Source organism: Artemia franciscana, chromosome 6 (genome assembly GCF_032884065.1).
Source record: "Artemia franciscana chromosome 6, ASM3288406v1, whole genome shotgun sequence".
Taxonomy (NCBI): Eukaryota; Metazoa; Arthropoda; class Branchiopoda; order Anostraca; family Artemiidae; genus Artemia; species Artemia franciscana.
This window is the reverse complement of record NC_088868.1, coordinates 13708572-13730521: the sequence shown is the minus strand read 5'-3', so window position 1 is coordinate 13730521 and position 21950 is coordinate 13708572. Positions and strand designations below refer to the sequence as shown.

The window sequence follows — 21950 nt, the reverse complement described above, 5'->3', positions numbered from 1 at the left end:
GATTGAGATGGCTAGGCCACGTTCTGCGGATGAAGGATGACAGACTGTCGAAGATTGTCCTTTTTGGCCAACCGTCTGGGGCTACACGGAAAGCAGGTCGTCCTCGACTGGGGTGGGAGGATGTCATAAATAAAGATTTTAAGGAAATGGGAACTTCCTGGGAGGGTGTAAAGAGGGAGGCCTTAAATAGATTAGGTTGGAGGAGAAGCGTGCGTAGCTGTGTTGGCCTCGGGCGGCTTGGTGCTGCAGTGAGTTATTATTAGTAGTAATAGTTCCTAGAACCTCACCCCCAAACTCACCCTCTCTCTCTCTCAAAGTTTTAAGCCCCAAACAATTCTTTTGACTTAAACATTTAGTTTTGTGTTCATTAACAAAAAAAAGAGCGCAGAAATGACATATCTAATCACATTTTCTCTTATTTACTCAATCAGTTTAAAAAAAAAATTCAAATTTGTGAAAGAGCTAGAGTGGTAAACTTTTCGAATTCGGAATCAGCATATATTTTGTTGGTCGAGTAGTGAAAGAGTCATTTGCACAGCAGTTTGTTTGAGGCCCCTTTTTTCACAATTTTCCTAGACAATAATGGTAGATGCATAATCCTATCTTTTCCCCCCTCTACCCATCCCTTTCTGCATATAGAAACTATAAACAAACAAAAATTAGTTAAACAAAGTATTCAAAACTGTCTTCTGTGGTAGAAGTTTTTTGTTCTTGCAATTTATTTTGCATTGGGTGAAAATTTGACTTCTGGTACGTATTTTTTTAGTTGTATAGCCTAGCTTAGCACAAATGATGAAGAAAAAATGGATAAGAACTGAAAAAGTCCAATTTTAGATTGATTAGCAATTGAAGAGTAGAAGTCTAATTTACTGTTTAAGAAAAAAGTCTCATTGACTTTGATACTGTTTCAAGCGATTACCAAAAATTTTTCATTATAGAAAAAAGAATTTTTTTTTTTGTACAGATATGAATGGAATTAATCGAACAATTTGTTTCTTTTCTATTTGTTTCAATGAGATATGCCACTGGTGGGATGCTTTATTTGTATAAAAACTACCGAAAAAGGGGATAGCTTTTACCGTTTGTGAACTAGAAGTTAAAATCGGGGTTAGACAGGTGTAACTCAATTGCATTTTAGAATTGTATCTTCATTTTGTCATTATTTTCCTTTTATTTTCAAAATTCTAATAGTTGTTTGTTGTTTTTGCTTTTATATTTTTGTTTTTCTCTCTTATAAATCAGCGCCTTTTTCTCTTTTTTGTGCTTCTATTTTTCACTAAGAACGTCTGGTTGATTATATATGTCGAGTACCCAAGTTATGCTTGTCTTCAGTAATTTTATTGCGTTATCCATTTTTTCTTTTTTAGGGGGGGGGGGTAAGAAACCATAGGTTCTTTATTGAGAATTGTAACTGAGCCAAGAGTCACCATACGCAATATGAATATTTACTAATACTTTTGGAACGATTTTCCAGTATGCCTATTTAGGGCTAAGGTCGATTGACTGACTGACATTTGACTGACTTATAGAAGAAACTGAAAAACGAAAATTAAGAGATGTCTGTTATTTTGGCTTGTCTTCTTTAAGATACGTCTCTTTCCACTAAACTAAATTTGGTAGTATTGTGCTAGAAAATTTGTATTGTTTTCATGACTAATATGGATTGTCGCTGTAACATTTTTAATTACCTAAGAACATAAAAATTGAGGGCTGTTTTTTACGTTTGGATGTTTGTTTTTTTTAGATAGATCGTTTACACTAAGCTAAACTCGATAGTATCATCATCGCTGTATAATATATTGGCAAAAAACCTTGCAAAAGATACTTGCAAAAATTAAATGGCCTGTATGCTCTTGAAGTAATCAATGATTTATTAACTCCAAATGAAAAATATATAATGAAACAAGCTACAGCATAGTCCACCACAAGGCTCCACTGCTGGGAAATATGTATGGGCTGAGAAAAGAAAAAGAAATATAGCACTACTTAATCCTATTAACATATAAATTATATAAACATTGTAATTAAGAATAGCACTCGCAAAAATTGAATAGCAAAAACAAACCTCTACTCGCACCGTTGTGATAGCCTCTATTTTTGGCATTTATATTTGAGATTTTAAATGATAATGTCTGCTTTAGAAAATTGCTCTTACAGTTGTTTAGTCGTTTTAAATCATTTTGACGGAAAACAAGGGGGTCTTAATTGTTACTGTTGTGTAATTTATTTTTCTGTATTTCGTCTGCTTCATCGTGAAACCATCCCTAGAAAGTGTCTAAAAAAAAGGTAATACAGGTGACAATTTTGTAATGTGACATTTTATCATTTTCCCATGTTTTATTTTAATTCTAGGCAGATCCAGGAAAACTTATCAAGCCCGAATTTATGGAAGGTTATAAAGGCAACATGGATGTCGAATCCCTTTTGGACTTTATTGAAGGTGTAAACGCATCAAAGAAAAATGAAAGAGTCAAAAATGGCAAAGGAAAGAAGAAAAGTGATGCAGGAAATAATAATGGCTTAAGTGATGGTGAACAGAAAGAGACAAAGAAAAAGTCAAGAGCTAAATCTGAAAATAGTGCAGTCTATATAGTGAAGAGTAATGAAACACTGCACAGATCGTCTAGTTTAGAAGATGCTCGGCGATCAAGTGATGTGAATGTGCAGGCTCAAGCGCAAGACAATGAGTCTGATATGTCAGATACACCACATAGTCAACTTAGTAAATCCACTTCAAATGATTCTGATAAGTTTAAGACCCCCACTGGGGGTGATCAATCCCCCATCGAAACGGATTATGCAGCATTTCAGACAGAATTTGTCCCGGTTGTTATTGAAGAGAGTGAATTTCGAACTGTCACGAAAAAATCTAGAAAGAAACGAAAATCACCAAGTCGACCCGAGAAAAATAATCCGAATAGACGCTCCAATATACATTTTGATGAAGCACGTCGTCCTGTCCATTGCGCTAATGATGATATAGCACTTCTGTATCGAAATCCTCGAAAGCGTTCTGGTGAAAGGCGCTTGTCATCATCAAGTATTCAAAGTGGTTATGATAGTGATAAAGACAGTATTCATAGTTTGCCTTGTTCCAGTACGACATCTCGTATAGATTTAAAACCAATGTCAACATCTAACGGGTCAACACCACAAGCATCATATGCGGACATTACAAGGAAACTTAAAGGGGAAGAAGGTGATAAGTCCTCAAAATCTAGTCCAAAGTCGGAGACTAGCTCAGCAGTTATGATCTCGGTTAAATCAAAGCTCGGCTCATCTGGTGAAGTCTCCAGTGATCTTTCTGTTGATTTTGCCTCCCCTGAACTACTAAAACCTAATATTGAATCAAAACAATTAGAAACATCAATTCTACCAATTGAAATCGACTTTCCTCCTCTGGGTGATGATAAGAGTTTAGAAAGCCAATTGCAGTCTGCAGTTAAATTGCCTGAAATACAGAAAGAAGTGATGAAAGTCTTATTTCAGGTAAATCAGAGCGTACCGACTCTTGAAAAAACTGAAAGAAATCGTAAAGCAAGACATACAAAACCAGATGATGAGAGACGATCTTTGCCTCCAGTGTTTGTGATTGAAAATGTTACTTCCGCTCCTGTCATGAATGAAGGACTTACTTTTGGTTTTGAGATTAATGAGGAACTACTGAAAGAAAAATTTGTGAAAACTAATAAACCTCGTAAACCGTCATTGAGTGGAAGAAATAAGAAAGAACAAGAAAAGGTAGAAAATATGAAAGGAATATCAGTGTGTAAAGACGTTTCAGCATACTATAAAGAAAACCGCAATCTAGATAGCTCCAAGTTTAATTTCAAGGATATTGTTGCCTACATAGAAAAGGGTAAGTTTTGTAAAATCTTTTGTCTTGTAACGCCCCGTTACTGTTTTAAAGAATTTTTTTAGCCTCTTAATATGGTTCCCTCTCCTTTCCCCCTCTTCCGCTTTAGTTTTTATTTTTCATTACTCTGTGCATTTCAATACTTGTGAAAGGCTTTTCTGACTCCACAAACCTGAAGTAAGTCCCTTTTTGTTTATATAATATAGTGTACAATTCCTCAAGGACAGATAATAATATTAAGTTGAAACTTTCGAGCAGTGTCAAAGGGGTTGTTGAATTAAATAAAAAGACACTCTGTGCATCTTACTTGTCAATAGGGTATATCTGCAATATCTCAGTAATGACTAAGGTTGAAACTTTCAGGGAATGTTGAGGGGGTGTTACATTAAACAAAAAGACTCTACTTGCGTCCAGGTAGTCAAAAGGACGTATTTACAATATCTCAGGAACGAATATGGGTATTAAGTTGAACTTTCAGGGAATACAGAAGGATAGCCCTAGCAAGAGAATTTTCACCTGGGTTTTGGTTGTGTGTTACAAATCTGAAATAGGTCCCTTAGATTTTTTTTTCAATATAATGTGCAATTTCTCAGGAACAGAAAATAATAAGAAGTTTAAACTTTATGGGAATGGTGAGGGGAGTTTTTAATAAAATCAAAAGGCATTATGTGCATTTAGTTTGTCAAAAGGGTGTATCTGTAATATCTAAGTAATGGCTAAGGGTATTAGGTAGTAATTTTCAGGAAGCGTTTACGGGGATTTTGAACTAAATCAAAAGACGCTATTTGTATCTAGATTGATAAAAGGGCTTATCTACAATATATCAGGAATGGCTATGGATATTAAATTGAAACTTCCAGGGAATGCTGACGGATAGCCATGGCAAAGCATTATCCAATCATTAGTAGCACTGTTGAATATTTAGTATTGACAAGGTGTCCCCTGGCTTCATGTCGAACATAAAGGTAAAAGATTCTGCTACAGATGAATAAATAAATCCTAAAACCAATAGAAACTAAAATGAATGATCCAGTCAAAAGTGAAACGACAAGAAATAAGCACAAACTGGAATAGGGCTACCATCTTCTGAACTTTTTAAATTCATAGCGTTATTTGTCCTTTACTGAAAACAATTTGAACTTCAAGCAGCGTGTTTTTGTTTGTGATAACATCAGGGCAATACAACAGCAAAATAATATCACAGGGGTAATCAAGGTTTGCAAACGAGAATGGTGCTACTTCCCTCCCTGCCAAACCGTCTAACCTTAGTGAGTGTCATTTGAGTTCCGTGTTTAGGGTTTTTTTAAGGTGATAAAATGTCAATTTTACCCTTGTTTATTATATTTTACTTAAAAAATCCCTAAAACAACATTTTTGAACGCTGTTATTTTATTAATCAAAACGTATATAAAAAAAAAATCACCATAATAATCAAGAAACTTGGAAAACACGTAATAAAAGCAGATTTATTGTTTAATATGTAATAATATTGATTTTTGATAATCTCAGCAATTTTTGATTTTTCAAAGTTATAATTAAAAAACGAGTATGTTTAAAAGACCTTTTGTTTTCAGTAAAGCTCAAACTACGCCATGACATTTAGAAAATTTATGGGACCAAAGCCCTAAATTAATCTGAATTTAAAGTTTAAAATTTATGGGACCATTCTGTTACAGATTAGAGCACTTGTTAAGCAAAAACGTAAAGTTAAAACCTATTTCTCGATAATATCATATCTGCTTAGAGGCATGCATAGAAGCGTAGGCTACACAACTACAGCAAAGACTTTGCTACTTTAATATAAAAGTAGTCAAGTGTCTCGTTGATTGTAAACTATGGTTAATATCTCACCATTTTATACTAACCATGTGTGAGTTTATGTCATTCATTGTGGTTTTAGATTCGGATCTGTTGTGTTGCATTTCTTTTTCTTGGGGACAAAAAAAAAAGACAAGAAAAAACTTCTTTTTACTGCTATCTTTTTTCTTCTTTTTTAAGTTTAAAAAACTTATCTTTCAGTTTTTTCTCCTCTCGTGTAATAATCCATTTTTTTGATTTTTTTTTTTTTTAACATCGAATGTAAGACTCATCTCTGTAATGCCTTTAAAATTACCATGGTCCAACACTATTCTTTGTTTAATATTCATATTAAGATTTGTTTTATTTTTGTACTATTATTTCTTTTTCTTTTAGAGTAATATTTCGCGGATAATAGGTGTTTGACAACATAATTTCTTTGCCAGAATTTTTCAACTTTTTCTCTTTCAAATGTGCATGGTTTTCAAATTTCAATATTTTCCCTTGTCTATAGATATGCGCAGTGAGGTTTGTTTATTTTTGGACTTGTATTTTTTATTATTATTATTTTTTTTCTATTTTAGAATGACATGCTGTGGAAACCTAGCTCTTTCCGTGCTTACATGTTTTTTTTTATCTTGTTTTAGAATAAGATTTTATTGAAAGATAGCACATGTGATAATAATTTGTTCACCGGAATTTTTAAGTTTTTGCCAGCATTTTCCCCGCTCCCCCTGTTTATAGACACGCATCGTAATTTGCAATTTTTTTTATAGAACGAATTCTACGGTAAGCTTGCACATTGTGAAATGATTTGTTCACCATAATTTTTCAAATTTTCCCTTGTATGTTTTCCCCTCGCCCTGCTTATAGATATGTATAGTAAGCTTTGTTTTATTGTTGGACTTCAATTTTTTTTTCTCTTTTAGAATGGGATTTCATGGAAAGCAAGCAACAAGACAGGAAAGTAATATATGCCTGTAATCGCGTATCTGTGCCTAAGTGATAGTCAATCGTCCGGCTCGAAGTTTTGTATTTCATCTTATCATGGTTAAAACAGTTTTGTCATTTAGTTAATCCTAAAATGAGCTGTGAAAGAATTCATTTAATATCGTTAGAACAGAAAGGAATAATGTGATGAATAAACAAAGAGTAGTGTAGCCCTTCTTGTGTTGCGAAACGGAACGGAGTTATCACATTTTATAAAAGTCTCAAGACTCTGTTTTGGTTTCCAATGTATTTATTTCGCTTTATTCTTTTTTTGGATTGTACACTTGTTTATGTGGATGGTATTTTTCAGTGGAAAAGTAGTACAGTCCATCGTTATTTATGCTTTACAAGTTACAAGAAGCTTCTCATATTTTCTTATTCGTATTTTTAATTTAATAGGACTGGACAACCTATTGTTTTCTTGAGCTTTTGAACAGTGTACATGTGTAAGTGAAAATTCGACTTTTTATAGGCTAATAAATAGGCCTTTTTGGTAATTATTTGAAATTGGAAAGGCTTGAACGCTGATATAAAAAATGAGAGAGTTCCTCTCAGCTTTTTACGCGTTATATAGATTGAGGAAACTGAATCAGCTCAGAAAATGAATTGACATAGTACGGTCTTTTTATATTGGAAAGCGGTGTGCATGTCCAGTTCTATTGTTATTTTGTGTATACTCGATATATTTTATTGGGGCATCAAGTTAGATTGAATTGTTTTTGAGAGGTTGCGAGGTTGAATAATAACTCCGATATAGATTCGAGTAAAAATATTCCGATATTCTGGAAATAGTATGAAATTAAGCCACTCTTTCTTTTTTCTTCTATAAGTTGTCTCTTTTTCTCTTAATTTTGTCCCTTTTTTGTAATCTTATTCATCAATTTAATGGGTTTTATTCTTATTCTGCTCTCAAAATTTTTTCATGTTTAATTTTTGATAAATCTTTCCCTGTATCTTTAACGGTTTTCTTTATTTGCCGTGTTTCAAGATAGCATTGGTTTTAATTCAAATTGGACAATTTTGTTTTTAGGTTACTAAAATGCAATAACATTTTAACATAATATCAATAGAAACATTTTAATTGATGAATTATTTGGGTTTGATTGCTAATTTATTTAATTGTGTCCCATCTTTTTTATTCTGAAATATAATTCTTCTGTTTGGAGGGTTTCCAACATAGTTTTTTTTTTTTTTTGGAAAACCTTTAGATCGGCTATTTTTTTTTTCATTACTTCTAGAATTCCAATTATCTCAACTTTATATCATTTACGCAAGTAATTGATTGCTATTTTAGAAGGTATTCTAAAAGCTGAGTATCATTAATGATTACCAGTTCTTTGTTGCGTCACTTCTCATTTTAGCAGATACGACTAAGATTTCTCTCTAAATCGTTGCTGAAGTCAAATATAGACAGTGACAATCGACTATCTGTTATTATTTTCGTGTCAGAACCCTAGATGCAAACTGATTCTAGCCCTTTTTGCTGATCATGAGCAAAAAGCGTTCTAAAATGTGCTGTATTTCATGCTTCGTGACGAAAATACTAATTGATAGTAAAATCATTGAGGATAATAGGTCGACCTTTGTCGACCCTTAAAGGGTTGATACCCACCTTTGTAGATTAGCCTAAACTGGCATTTAGATACAACTCTGCTGTGACTGAAGATTTACCGTTAGTTGGATCTAAGATAGGCAGGGTATAGAAGTGGTTTAAAAAAAAACAAGTTTGAGTATATACTATTTATGTCATTCTAACCAAAGAATATGTGTATATGCATAACTGCACACCGTCATAAATTCCTCAAATACGCATTGTCGTTTAGTATTTACTTATCCTAGCCCAGGTATAGTACATATTTCCCCAAAACTCTCGCTATTGACCCCTTCTAAAGAATAAATAATTATTTTTGGCTTAGAATTCCATTTTAATTGGAAAACCAAGCTCTTCAAGTACTACAAGCATACCAGAACACAAGAGATGAAGGATCCTCCTTCCGTGGAATTGAATAAAAAGACCCCCGCCCCACCCCCTGGAGAAAATGAAAAGAACAAGGCATAAAATCAAAGGTTTTTTTCGTTTTTGAGCTCTTTAATCCCTCTTAATAAACGTAAAATTCCTTTAATCGATAGACCCGTATTGCCATATAGATTCTGCCTAGCCTAGAAACTGCTCCAAGTAGATGTCAGGCTAAAAGGAATTGTTCATTGTGTGCTTACGCTATCTTCTGCGAAATCGAACTCTTTATAATTATTAGTAATTTGCTGTGTTCTCTTTTTACCGTAGATTTTCTTGTAATTTTTTAATCTTGAATAGAGTTAAAAAGTATGGGAGATCCTCCTGCAATTCTTTATTACTGGTGTTTATTGTTCATTAGTTATACGATGTTTCAAAAAAAAAAATTATGTGAACCTTACATTATTTAACAAAGGATTTTAGTTTTCATCGAAGAAGAGTGGAAACGCTGTCAATCCAGTAGCCAAACCATTTGAAATAAAACTTTAAAAAAAACTAAAATGGAGACTCTAGTATATAATTGAAAAATTGAGTAATAGAAAAAGAAAAACTAAGTAGTAAACGTATCTATGTTTCATTCTACAAATCTTTGCTTTTACTTGCTTGTGACTTTCTCTTTTTAAGCTCATCTAAAATTATAAAAATGTTATATCAGCATAACATTTAGTTACATAATACAGTTACATAATGCATAAGACTTTTTGTTATTTTATTTGACAAATTTTTGTTACAGAAATTTTGAGAGGCTTCTTATTTAAAGTAGTTTGTTTTATGCGAGTCTTTTTTTTTATGTATTTATGTATGTATGTATGTAAAAATAGACGCAATGTGACACATGCCTAAAATTCAGTTTACACTTTCTTTGTCATTTTCATTGTCTTGAGTTACAATTACAAAAGTCAGTTTTAGGACATATCTTGGAAGGAAAACATTAAATTTTATAGGTATGATTAGAGCATTTTCTTGTTAGAGATGGAGACTTTCATATTTTATTAAAAATTACTTTTTGTGTTAAAATGTAAAGATTTTCATATATATACATTTTCTTCAAAATTGCTCTGAGAGATCTTTGGGTGATCTTGGGATGTTGGGAGGTGGAGGGAGGTTTGTGGTCTCATTCATGTGTGCTTGACATGTCCTTTAAACGCCACAGGAAGCAGTAAGGAAGATAATAGAACTTTGACAGGGCTAAAGCGTAAAATAAGAACTGACAGAAAAAGGTCGTCTTGTGTTGATTTTCTTGTTCTCCTGTGGAATAGGTCCATTTTATGGTCTGGTATTTTATGTCCCATTTCAATATTTTTCAATTGATACTTGTGGTGTTAAACCAGGAAAACGACAGAAAGCAATTTTGACTTAAAAGAAATTTTATCCCCTTGCCTTTTTTGAAGATTTGTCTACGTCTTGTTTAAATAATGGTAAGGACTAAACGGGTATTAATCTAAAATTTTCCCCTTAACCAGCGATCCAATGCTTGCCTAGCTAGACTTCCGTCCCTAGACATATTGCTCCAGGTAGATCTCGTTCATATGTAAAAATCGGGTAAATCTTTAGACCAATGGCGCATTTTAAGGATGCCCTAAAAATTTCGTAAGACTACTTTAAAATAATTAAAGATACTTAATAATTTCTTTCTTAAAGGTGCATTGCTTCACTTAACCTCCCCCCCCCCCCAATCGAGGACTTTATAGCCTCCTTAATAGATTCGTATTACGTTTTGCAATAACGAACAGAGAACGCTTATGTTCTGACAGAATGTAAAGATGTAAAGTGGCTTGTATGTTTATCCATCAGTGTGTGGTGGGGGGGGGAGTAAATGAGGCGATGGGCCTTTAATAATATGGTAAACCATGTATTGTTGTTTAAAGCATTTTAAGGAATTATTTGGGGTTTCCTTTAAATGGGCTCCTTTTCTCGGGCTTACCAAAATCTGCGTTTCGATCAAACGACCTACAGCCAAGTATTTAGTTCTAGAGTCTAGAAATCTGCATCTTGGATTCCAAGTGCTATAAGTTAGAAATCTTCTTTTGTCATAATATTTATCATTTTTGCTTGAAATTTGCATTCATTTGTATGTCTGGCTGCATTTTCATGCGCCACTATGGAAGTCCAGCTAGATTTGCATACGGACGTCGCTTTAAAATACTCATTTTCGTTTGGAGTCTATTTTATATTGTTGTAAAATTGCTATGCTTATTACCTCTTTTGAATTCAATTTTTATTAAGTTATAGTCTTTTAAAATGCCTTTGTTCATGCTTAATAGTAAATCGATGGATTGTATTGTATTTTCAAGGAAAAGAATTAGAAGCTTTGATGTATAGATTCTCGTATAAATATATATATATATATATATATATATATATATATATATATATATATATATATATATATATATATATATTGTGAAGTTTTTTGTAATGAAAATGCTATGATTGTTTCGCATTTATCTTCTGCTGCAACAATTTTGCAGCATCTCAACAAGTGGACTGTAATTCAAATGCAGTTTCTAGATCAATGCGTTTTACGTCTGAACATTCACTCACTAGGCCGTATAAATTTAACTAGGTCAAGTTTGGTGATTCAAATATTGTCAGGTTACAACGTATAAATTTCAAAAAAAAAATACAATAAATTTTTTTTTCAATTTTAGGCCAAAAATTTACTAAAAATTAAGCTTCGGAGACACGAAAAAATATGAAGTTTTTTTATGTAAACCGTAAACGTTTTAGTAACTTGAAAACCAAATTAGCTGCTGAGATATTAATTAAACGAATCTACCGAACATTTTTAAGGTAGTGTTGGGGTGTGAATCTCAATTTTGTAAAAATGCCACAGCACCCTTTAAGTTGCTGTAGCTTGGGTGTTTCAAAACTTGATTTCCTTAGGTCAACTAAAGAAAGAAATCAACAGTATCCCAAATAGATACAAGTCAACACAGTTCTATTTGCTGGCAAAAAGGAACTCTTACCAATGTGCTACCTATCACAACTTTTTTTCTTTCTTTTTTTTGTTTTTTAAGGCGGGGGGGATGCCAGTAGATGGTTCACTGGTAGCTGCTCAGAGGCAGTTAAAGTCAAATGAAAATAATTTTTACATTGGAATTCCAGATTTTCTAAATATTCAACACGCGCACTATATTAATGTGTACACTTTTTCAATCAGACTGCGAGCTAAATGATGTTTACTTAAATACAAAATCGTGCTTTTGTCGGCTGTTGATAAGTATATCACCTTATTTGAAAGGGTTTTCCATTGCTTAGAAAGAATGTTGTGATTCAAACTTTTTTGGGAAAGATTTCATAGAAATTATGTATGCTTCATGGAAGATATATTCGTTTTTCCTTTTTCTACTGTAAAATTTATTAAGCGGATTCGATTCCTATTTTTCCAAACGCCACAAGTTTTATCTTGCATTCTCATCGTTTATAAGGGGAAATTTGAATTATTTGAGACAAAATAATAATTGAATAGAAGAGAAAACAGATTATTAGCCTATTGTTAGGGTTTGTCCCTCTAAATTGAATTAGAAAATGATTTAGAGGATTACGTCATACTGTTGTCTTTATGATTATTTATGATATATATTTCTATACAGAGTACAATACAATATAAAAAAGGCTATGAAAAATAATTTGGTTTGTTTTGAAGATTGCCGTCTCCGCGAGTGTTCCGGTGTATTATATTATCGTTGAAGTTTTTCGTGTTTTTTTTTTGTGTAATTAAGTGTTTGATTTATTAATATGTGATGCCAAGAATGGAGTGAACATTCGCTTGCTTTATTTTTTATTAGTTATGTCTGCCATGCAATGGCATTGATTTGTTGGTTTTAAATTGTTAAAATGCTTGTGACCGGGTTTTGGTCTTGCCTATCAATATGGTCCATGTTAATGTGGTTTGCTTGATTTAAGTATCATCCATGACATTTTTTTTCTGGGTGTTAGAGCAGATCAAGCACTTTTTTCTTTTTTTTTCATTTTAAAGAATCGATATCCAAACATAAGAAATTTAGAATTGGAAAACCCATTAAAATTTCCGGAACAGGTTTTGACTTGGTATTAAGGTGTGCCCGAAAATGGATATTCAATTTTAAGCTGATTTTTCAATTGTTGACAACCGTGTAGCTTCAGTAACTAGATTGGGTGGTGAATCATGTTGTCGTTTTTTTTTTAGATTCTCCTTTTGTATCTTACTTCATAAAGTCTTTGATAAATACACGACAGATCGAGAGCATTGGGTTCAATTAAAAATAATTTACAATCAGTGTCTTATGATTTCCCAGATTTTTAATTTACTATCTTTTTGTAAACCCGTTGGATAAATTTTTTTTCTAGGTTTCTTCTTTTATTATAACTAACAAACGTAAGGTTACTTGCTGTTTACCAAATGTGAAAAAGCTGAAAAAATTAACTTGATTTAATTGTTTAAAGTAAACCAGCATTTCCATGCCATATGGCTCTTAGATAAGCAAGTGTAGGGACAATCTTGAAACACGATTTAGTTTGGGATTTGTTTTGAGTTAAAACTTGTACTTTGGCCAATGCCTAGTTCTTCTTCCCAGCGGGAACTGGTCAGCCATCCAGATGTGAAAGCATATGTATGCTGTTTCCATTGCTCCCAGAAATCAGTCCTTAAGACTTGTGTCAGTTCCCAATAGCTCTAATTTAGATTTGGTTTGTGTTGGAAGTTGTCAAACGCTGATTTAGAAGATTGATTTGTCAAAGGAAGTGCTGCTGTCAACTAACCCAGCCATAATTGATTATAGTTGTGAGGCTATTGTATGGCTATAATGATTATGTCTCAGCCAAATATCTTATTTCATAATTAATGCAAATGTACTTTTTTTTTGTGGCTAAATCTCATTAATGTTTACCGAATTTATCAAATAAGTATCTTGGCTACGTTGTGTCTCTGCTAATAATCAGGTTATGATCGCCTTTCTGTAAGCTCATTATATATATCTTATCTAAAATAAGCTGTAAAACTAAGTAAATTAACACATGCATGTGTATTTTAAGATCTATTCTATTTGAGACAGGTCCAATTCTGTTTCTTTTCCTTTCTTAATCGGAAATCCTGTCCCATTTTGGATCTTGTCATTCGATTCAGGTATTTTAAGATCTATTCTATTTGAGACTGGTCCAATTCTGTTTCTTTTCCTTTCTTAATCGGAAATCCTGTCCCATTTTGGATCTTGTCATTCGATTCAGGTATTTTAAGATCTATTCTATTTGAGACAGGTCCAACTGTTTCTTTTCCTTTCTTAATCGGAAATCCTGTCCCATTTTGGATCTTGTCATTCGATTCAGGTTATGTTTTGTTTATTTTTTAGATCCATCCCATCAGGGAAATAACCATTCAATTCAGAATTTTTTTTCATTATTTTACTATCAGTTTCTTTTGGATCATGGCTTTTTGATTCAGGTGATTTTTACTCGCGCGTTCTTTGCTTGTGAAAAGACACTTGTGTAAGCTTTGGGCTCAAGCCAACCGTGACTTTTTATGTACTCCTCCTTGATGCTAGGTTTGAAATCAGGGCTCGGCAACGCTTATTAGAGTGAATTGAAAAATCGAATGCGAAAATTTGGATATTTTTAGTCGGTAAATAAAAAAATAGAACTATAAAATTAGATAAAGGTAATTTTCAAAGCCTTTCAATTGAGTAACTTAACGTTTCCATGTAGAGAAAGTTCATAATAAAAGACTTGATTTTGAATTTTTATTAGTTTATCACAGTGCCGTGGGCCTGCATTAACAGTGCAGCATCCCAAAGCGAGAATGTAAACTGGATTTTTAATTTTCTGAAAACTCCAGACGAAAACCCCCCTTGGTATAATTATTGTAATCGGATTCCAGTTCTTTGTTGCCAAAGTAATCATCATCATTCACTTCGACCCCATTGCAGATGATTAATACAGTTTATAAGATGCATACCAGATCTTCAGGATAAGATCAGCGAAGATCAGCACCTTAGGAGCGTAGATTCCCGTCAGTTCAAGAATCTTTCAACTGAACTATCAGGAAAAAAACTCAAAACAAATCTCATATGATTCTTTTTTCCCTCCTCTAGAAGGTGGGCTAACTGTATTATTAAGTAATAGCAATGGAATGTTCACATCTTTTCGTTTTTATGTTTCTAGGCCCCTTCCTTTAAGACCGTTTTGTGAGTGTTAACTTTGAGTGCATTCGATTTGAAAGTATATGCTATGTACGTGTAAATGAATTGAAAGGATATGTCAATTTTTTGGTTTTAGCGCTGGCGTGTCAGAACGACAGGTTGTAGATTAGTTTAAGAAATACTAAAATTCAAGTCCGAAAAGTTATTTAATTCAGCCGGTTCATAATTTTGAACAATCAAATATAGTAATTTATCGTCCAAATATAGATGGCAGTCATGGTTAATTCTAAAGCTCACCCACTTCTTGTTTAATATTTTAAAATTGACACTTGGTAAAATGCAGGCATTTGCTGCAGGTGAATAACCCCCCTCGATTATCAAGTTAAGTGATACTGTTCTGGTCCAGTGAATATTGACTGAAGTGACACCCAAGCAAGCTAGTGATTATAGAAGGCACAATAACTGAGTGATACGAGCGCATATGACCTATTGGTCGAATGCCTCGAACCCCAAACAACAACACTTGGTACAAGATTGAGTAAATAGATTGCTGGCCCGATGAAGACTCAGAAATGGATCTAGTGAATATCTATTTGATTTATCTTTATTTCATGAATTTGACATTGGTTTTACTGATGAAATTACTAAATAGTAAAATTTGATACTATAATTTGGCCAACTATGACAAACACATTAAATGAAAAGGAACTATCTTTCAAGGACTGGCAATTTCGTATACTTTATTGCTCCAAAATATTCAGATAAATAATTCGAGATTGACTTCAGAAGTTGAGACAGTGTTTTTAGAGCGGAGGGACAAAAATCATGGGCGTCTGGGAAGGGGGGGGGGTCCTTCTTGGGAAACAAGAAAAAATAAAGCTTCTGGTAGTGCTTACTCTGTTCCTCTGAGAAATTTGCTGGTGGCACTCATAGGAATGCTGGTTGGATTATATGCGTAAAGTTGAGAGTTTATAACTTAAAAATTTTAAAAAGTTGCTTTGTTCACCGGAAACGTTAGTATTATAATTTTAGCAATTTGAAGGAAATAATTTTTTTTTTTTCGAAAATTGATATGGTGAGAGCATAAACTCCCATAAACTTGTAATGAAAGATTAAAGCATAGTTATCTTTTTAAGCAATATTTATTATCTCATTGTGATCCTTTCTTCTGCTTTTTGCGTGCAATGTTTGATACACTCCTATTTTGTGTGCTTTATTTTATTTTTGATCCGTCCGTCTGTATTTGCCTAGAAAAGCTTCTTAATTGTTTTTTTCCCTAGTTTGGTCGGCGGAACTAGTCCTTTAATTGTTGAGCTATTCTTAGGCTTTTCATTGTCCCCCAGTAATTATTCTCCTCTTGAAGGAATGGGCTGATTTTGCGTCTCAATTAACCCTTGACGCGTGTTTTTGTGTGTGCTGTTATAAAAATGAATACTAAATAAAAATGTAAAATTCAGCTGTGTTGGCTTTTTTCTTTAAATTGAAATAACGATGCAGCTATTGTAAAATTATTTTGTTTTAAATCGACGAAAAACTTTGGATGAAGAAAGAATGATAATCCTTTGGAAAACAACTTACATGTTTTAAGAAAAAAGGATTTGTGAAGCTCACTGACTTTACCATAGAAAAAAGGACTAAGCCTACTTATGCAAAGATTAAGGTAACTCGGCCAAGTTTCTTAAAGAAAAGACTTTAATGGTTAAAAGCAAAAAAATAGCTATGAAAATATTACCAATAAATACCATCAGCAACAAAACAAACTTGCTTAAACGTTATGAAAAGACAGAGATAAATAAAAGTTAATTTTGAAAAAAAATTGATGTTAAATGAAAGTAGAGAGTGACATTAAGATTTAGAACGAACACATGTTGTTCCGTAGATGAGGTGGGCTGCCTCCTTTTAAACCCGACTACTCTTTACGGTGCGTTTTATAGAGGTTTAAAAATACTTGTTGCTCTATATCTATGACATATGTGTTTGAGCAGTCGTTATTACAGAATTGGGGCAAAACAAGCGTAAAGATCCGGGGATTCAAGGGGGTAGCCCGCTTCTTATACGAAATAATTTCTGTTTGTTTTAAGTTTTAATGTTGGTCTTTACTTTAATTTGAGAAAATCTTCTCTTTTTTTTCTTTTTCTTTTTTTTATAGTATAACCAGAATTACACTATATGCGAGGAGGGCTATATAAACATGTAACAAATTTTTATGGGCCAGTAGTTTTTAATGATTAACCTTAAAAGTAATACATTTTGCATATTTAGAACCAGCATAACATATCTTGTTGTTGCATACGTTGTGATCGAAACTTGAGATTTCTAGTTTCTATTAGCAGGGGTTGCTCTTTACTTACAGTTTGTTACTACAACCTGTTTAACTCAAGGTTTTCTTAAATGTGAAGGAGCCCTACTACATCCTCCTTAAGCTCCCAATTTTTACATTCAAGTTGAATGTTCTTAAAACAGTGCTTCGAGAATGGTAATCATCCCTGGAAAAAAAAATGCGCCCATCGAGTATTTATTAGGAGGGGGAGGGGTCGGAATGTACCAAATTAATTTAAAATGAATGACAAAATATTTTATGCAACAAGATGGGAGCTATCACCTCGCAGCACCCTTGTTCAGGCTTAGTCTCAATGAAGGGAGGTGAGAGATTAATTTACCCCCACCCCCTTACGTATTTATCTGAAGATTCACGGAGATTTCGACAGTTTGGGCTTTGAAATACACTTTGAGACGTTTGACACCTCCTCTCATCATACATGTATTTATATATATGTATAATATATTTCTGATTATGCAGCATGGAAAATAATTTTTTGACGGAACAAGAAGGAACCTGTGTGAACTACGTGACTTTTCAAAAACATATGTGCCACCGTGTGACTTTGCTTCCTCTGGAACTGGGAAGCTCAATATATAGTTTTTTGATACTTCTAAATCGATTGGCTATCTCACAATCTTCAATCAACTGCAAATTGGTCCTCTTTGGAGCAAAATCCTAGTTTGGTGCCATAAATAGGCAGATAACGTCACTTTCCCGTGGCACAATCTTTTCATCTTGAAAAGAGCACTATAACTCTTGATTTCCATTTGAATCAGCTACCTCCTGATCTGCTAGTACCATTGGTTCGATACGATTACTCCTGAGAAAAAAAAGAACGAATAAACACGCATAGGTGATCTTTCTTCTGCAAAAAAAGCGCAAAATTCCATATTTTTGTAGATAGAAGCTTAAAACCTTCATCATAGGGTTCTCTGCTATGTTGAATTTGACGGTGAAATTTTCGTGAGGATCTCTTTTCTACTTGGGGGGGGGGGGGGTCCGTCCTTTTTTGGAAATCAACCGAATTCTCTCAGGCTCGTAGCTTTTGATTAGTAACTTCAAACTTGATGAATTTTAGACATTCGGAATCAGTATCAAAAATGAACTCTCTTTACCCATCGATTGTTATCAAAATTTCTTTTTAAGAATTCCAGTTATTATTACCCCAAGTCACTCTTTACTTACAGTTCATCACTACGAAGTCTTTGATAAATAGCGGAAACTGGTGAGAACTGGTCAATATTTGTTTTCCTGTATCAATAGGAACGGGATCTTCTGGACATTTTGAGGTTAGTTAAACAAAATGAAGTAATTTTTGCCCAGTTCTTTTCAGAGAAATTAATGTAAAACAAAAGAAATAATACGTTAGTTTAGCGGCCACCCCGAGCAGAAAAAAGATTGTCCGAGGGGTGGTAAATTACAAACACTCCAAGAACAAAATATGTCACATTTCGTCCACGAGACTAGAAACCTTACAAATAAAGATTATAGTAATGTACCGTGTAAAAAATACCCCTTGAGCTCAGCCGCAAAAAGCAATATCCCCCAACCCATCTAAAAAAAAGAAATATATTTTTAAATCTGTATACTCTATTAAAAGAAAAGAATATCATTAATGTCTTCATCGAGATGGTTACTAATGGAGTATTAAAACCTATAGAGAACTGAGTGCCATAATCGTGAGTCCAGGGCCTCAAGTACACTTAAACCAAAAAATGCGAGGTCTGTTTTGTTTTTTAGCCTAAACGTGTGCAAAAGCGTATAGAACACTTGAATAGGTGTTTATAGCATATACAGGGAGGCCCAGACTTACCAATATGCTCACTTGGTCCAGGTCTAGGGTCACAAAATGCCAGGGGGCGCAATATATTATCACTGAGTAGTTTAGTATCACCTCTCTCTTTCATTACTTTTGGCTCATCAGTTGCGTTCTGTTCAGTGCTTCTGTTATGACAAACTTTTCGGGGATTTACCCAAAAATATAAAAAAAAACGGAGCAGCAAAAACGCTTGGGGCTAGAAGCGTCAAAGCTTTAAATCCAGCCCTGTATACAGGTGTACATGTGTGTATATGCATACAAGCGTATCCTTTGACGCTCTTATGTGTTTCTTACCGAATCACGTTGGTGTTGACCATCCAGCAACCACATAGATCAATGCTAAGTTCAGATGCATAAGATTTTGACACAATCCTTTTGGAAATATATTCCCAAATTTATTCCCTTTGGGAGTAAATATATTTTATATGCTAAACATATTTCATATATAAATATATTATATATATTTATATATATATATATATATATATATATATATATATATATATATATATATATATATATATATATTTTATTTATTCCCTTTGGGAATATATAAAATAAGAAAATTTGACTTATTCAAACGAATTTTCAGTCTATTCAGCCTCGGGCAAGAATGTGTATTATCAACTGTATAGTTCAGTATAGACGAAAGACCATATCACAAAAACTCCGGGATTGACCCCCCCCCCCAAAAAAAAAAAACTTATTGACGATATTTTATTCCAAAAATCACGGGAGTTGACCCCTGGCCCTCCCTCCATGGCCCTTCCTCCCCCAGAAAAAACTTATTAACGATATCTTTTCCAATAATCATGAGAGCTGATACCTGACCCTCCCTCCATCATCCCTCTAAAAAAAACTTATTGACGATATTTTATTCCAAAAATCACGGGAGTTTACCCCTGGCCCTTCCTCCCCCAGAAAAAACTTATTAACGATATTTTTTCCAAAAATCTTGAAAGCTGACGCCTGATCCTCCCTCCATGGTCACCCTCCAAAAAACTTATTAACATTATTGTATTCCGAAATCAATGGAGCTGACCGCTGGTCCTCCCTCCATGGCCCCGCCCTACCCCCAAAAACTTTATTAAAGATGTTTCATTACAAAAATCAAAGGAGTTGATCCCTGGCCTTTCTTCCATGGCCCTACCCCCTCTAAATAAAACTTATTACCCTTATTTTAGTCTGTAAACAGGGTAAGCTCATCCCTGTCCCTCTCTCCATGGACCGATTGCCCAATAAAAACATATCGACGATATTTTACTCTAACAATCATGGGAGCTGACTCCTGGCCCCTCTTCCATGACCCGACTCCGCCTCCCCAAAAAAATTATTAACGATATTTTATTCCGAAAAGTATGGGAGCTGACACTTGGCCCTTTTTGATGGCCCTCCTCCCCCCTTAAAAAATCTTATTAATGATATTTTATCCCAAAAATAAATGGAGCTGATCTCTGGCCCTTCCTCCATGCCCCCCCCCCAAAAAAGAGAAAAATATATTATTAACGATATTTTATTAAAATATTATTCCATGACCACTGACCACTTATATTAAAATATCACAAAAACGCTTGGGCCTAGAAGCGTCAAAGCTTTAAATCCGGCCATGTATACAAGTGTACATCTACCCTATCCTTTTAACCTTGATATTGCATCTTTTGACTTATATAGCTACTTAATCATGACAGTATTCTAGCCCCAAAGGGGCTAAAAGCGACAAAAAATTTTGGTATATATAATAAAAAATGCGATTAGCCCCTTTCTTCCCTCCATATTGGGCTACTTTTGGTAAACATGTGTACTTTTTTGTCACAAAAATACCCAGAAAAAGATCATTATCATTGTTGAGTTCTAATGCAGAGCTCCTAGAAATTTAATCCTGGAAAAATATGTGTCAGTGATGCAGGTTAGGAGTTTTCAATCAGGCCGGGCAATTAACTCTCACGCACAAGCCTGTTCAACTTTCTTTTTTTTTTGTGATTTAATCGATACAAAGTTTATGAAATAAAGATTAAGATAAGCTGCACAACTTCAGATACTCCTCTCTGACATATGCTATATAACTCCACTTCACTTCGCACACCATAGGCTCTGGCTCGTGGACAAGCAAAAACCATCCTTTTTGGGCCCAGGCAAGAGTTTTGCGGCGCTTTCCAAAATATAATGTCATATTCATCAATCCGGCCTGAGGTCCACACTTTCCTTAAAAACTGCACAGGTTAGACCCTTACCAGTTTCCAGGAATAAGCTGAGATCGGCGGCATAGGAAAAAAAACCGGGACAAAATCAAAGTGTTGCTCTCGCAACACAATAACACGTGCTGTTGTAGATTAATAAACGAATCCTAAAGTTAAAAAAATTAAAATGAGCAATTAATTGAAACATACACAGAACAAAAACTAGGACAATCGACAGATTATCATTAAGGGTTAAACAATCTATATATTTTCAGCTGCTTCTAACTATTCTCAATCTTCGCCTTCTCTTCTTTACATTTTTTTTGGTACAAATAGAAAAACTGCTTATCTAAGCAGCCATGTTTTCTAGTTCCAAAAATTATGCCTTAACTCTTTACTGTGATATGTCATTCCATAATCTAATGCTTGAAAATTAGATAATACCTAACTCGAGAAATTATGAATGGCAAACAGAGTCAGCAGTGTAGTCGTTCGTAAGTTCTATATTATCGACAAATGCGACTTTAATGTGGCTAGAGCATTAATACAGGTTTATATAGCACTCTATAAAACCATATAAATCAGAGTTGAGAAAAGATATGATAGGCAATACACTGTCCTTTTCCATGCTGGTGATTCTTCTGAAAGTTTCATTTTTTATGCCACCAAAGTTTGTCCAAATCCAATAAACTGGAGGAAGTGTCCTTTGGAAGAAAAAGCGTTAATATAATTACTGTAAAAATTTGCAGAGGTATAGCTAGATACTTAATTACAAAACGCAAATACTTTCTAGTCGATTATTTAGACAATTTACCATACTTTTAACCGATCCTGCGAAAACGCAAACTCACCTGTGCT

The 21950-nt window shown here is 33.8% G+C and overlaps 1 protein-coding gene across 2 annotated transcripts in view; it reads left to right on the top strand.

Annotated features, from left to right (window-relative positions):
- Nucleotides 1-7808, top strand: part of LOC136028081 (dentin sialophosphoprotein-like) — a 71911-nt gene extending 64103 nt beyond the window's left edge. For both annotated transcript variants that reach the window (XM_065705690.1, XM_065705691.1), the window contains exons 7-8: nucleotides 2353-3859; nucleotides 6583-7808. In XM_065705690.1, coding sequence (XP_065561762.1) covers nucleotides 2353-3859; nucleotides 6583-6659 — 1584 coding nt within the window. In that variant the 3' untranslated portion in view covers nucleotides 6660-7808. The remainder of the gene's footprint in view (nucleotides 1-2352; nucleotides 3860-6582) is intronic.
- Nucleotides 7809-21950: the final 14142 nt, after the last annotated feature.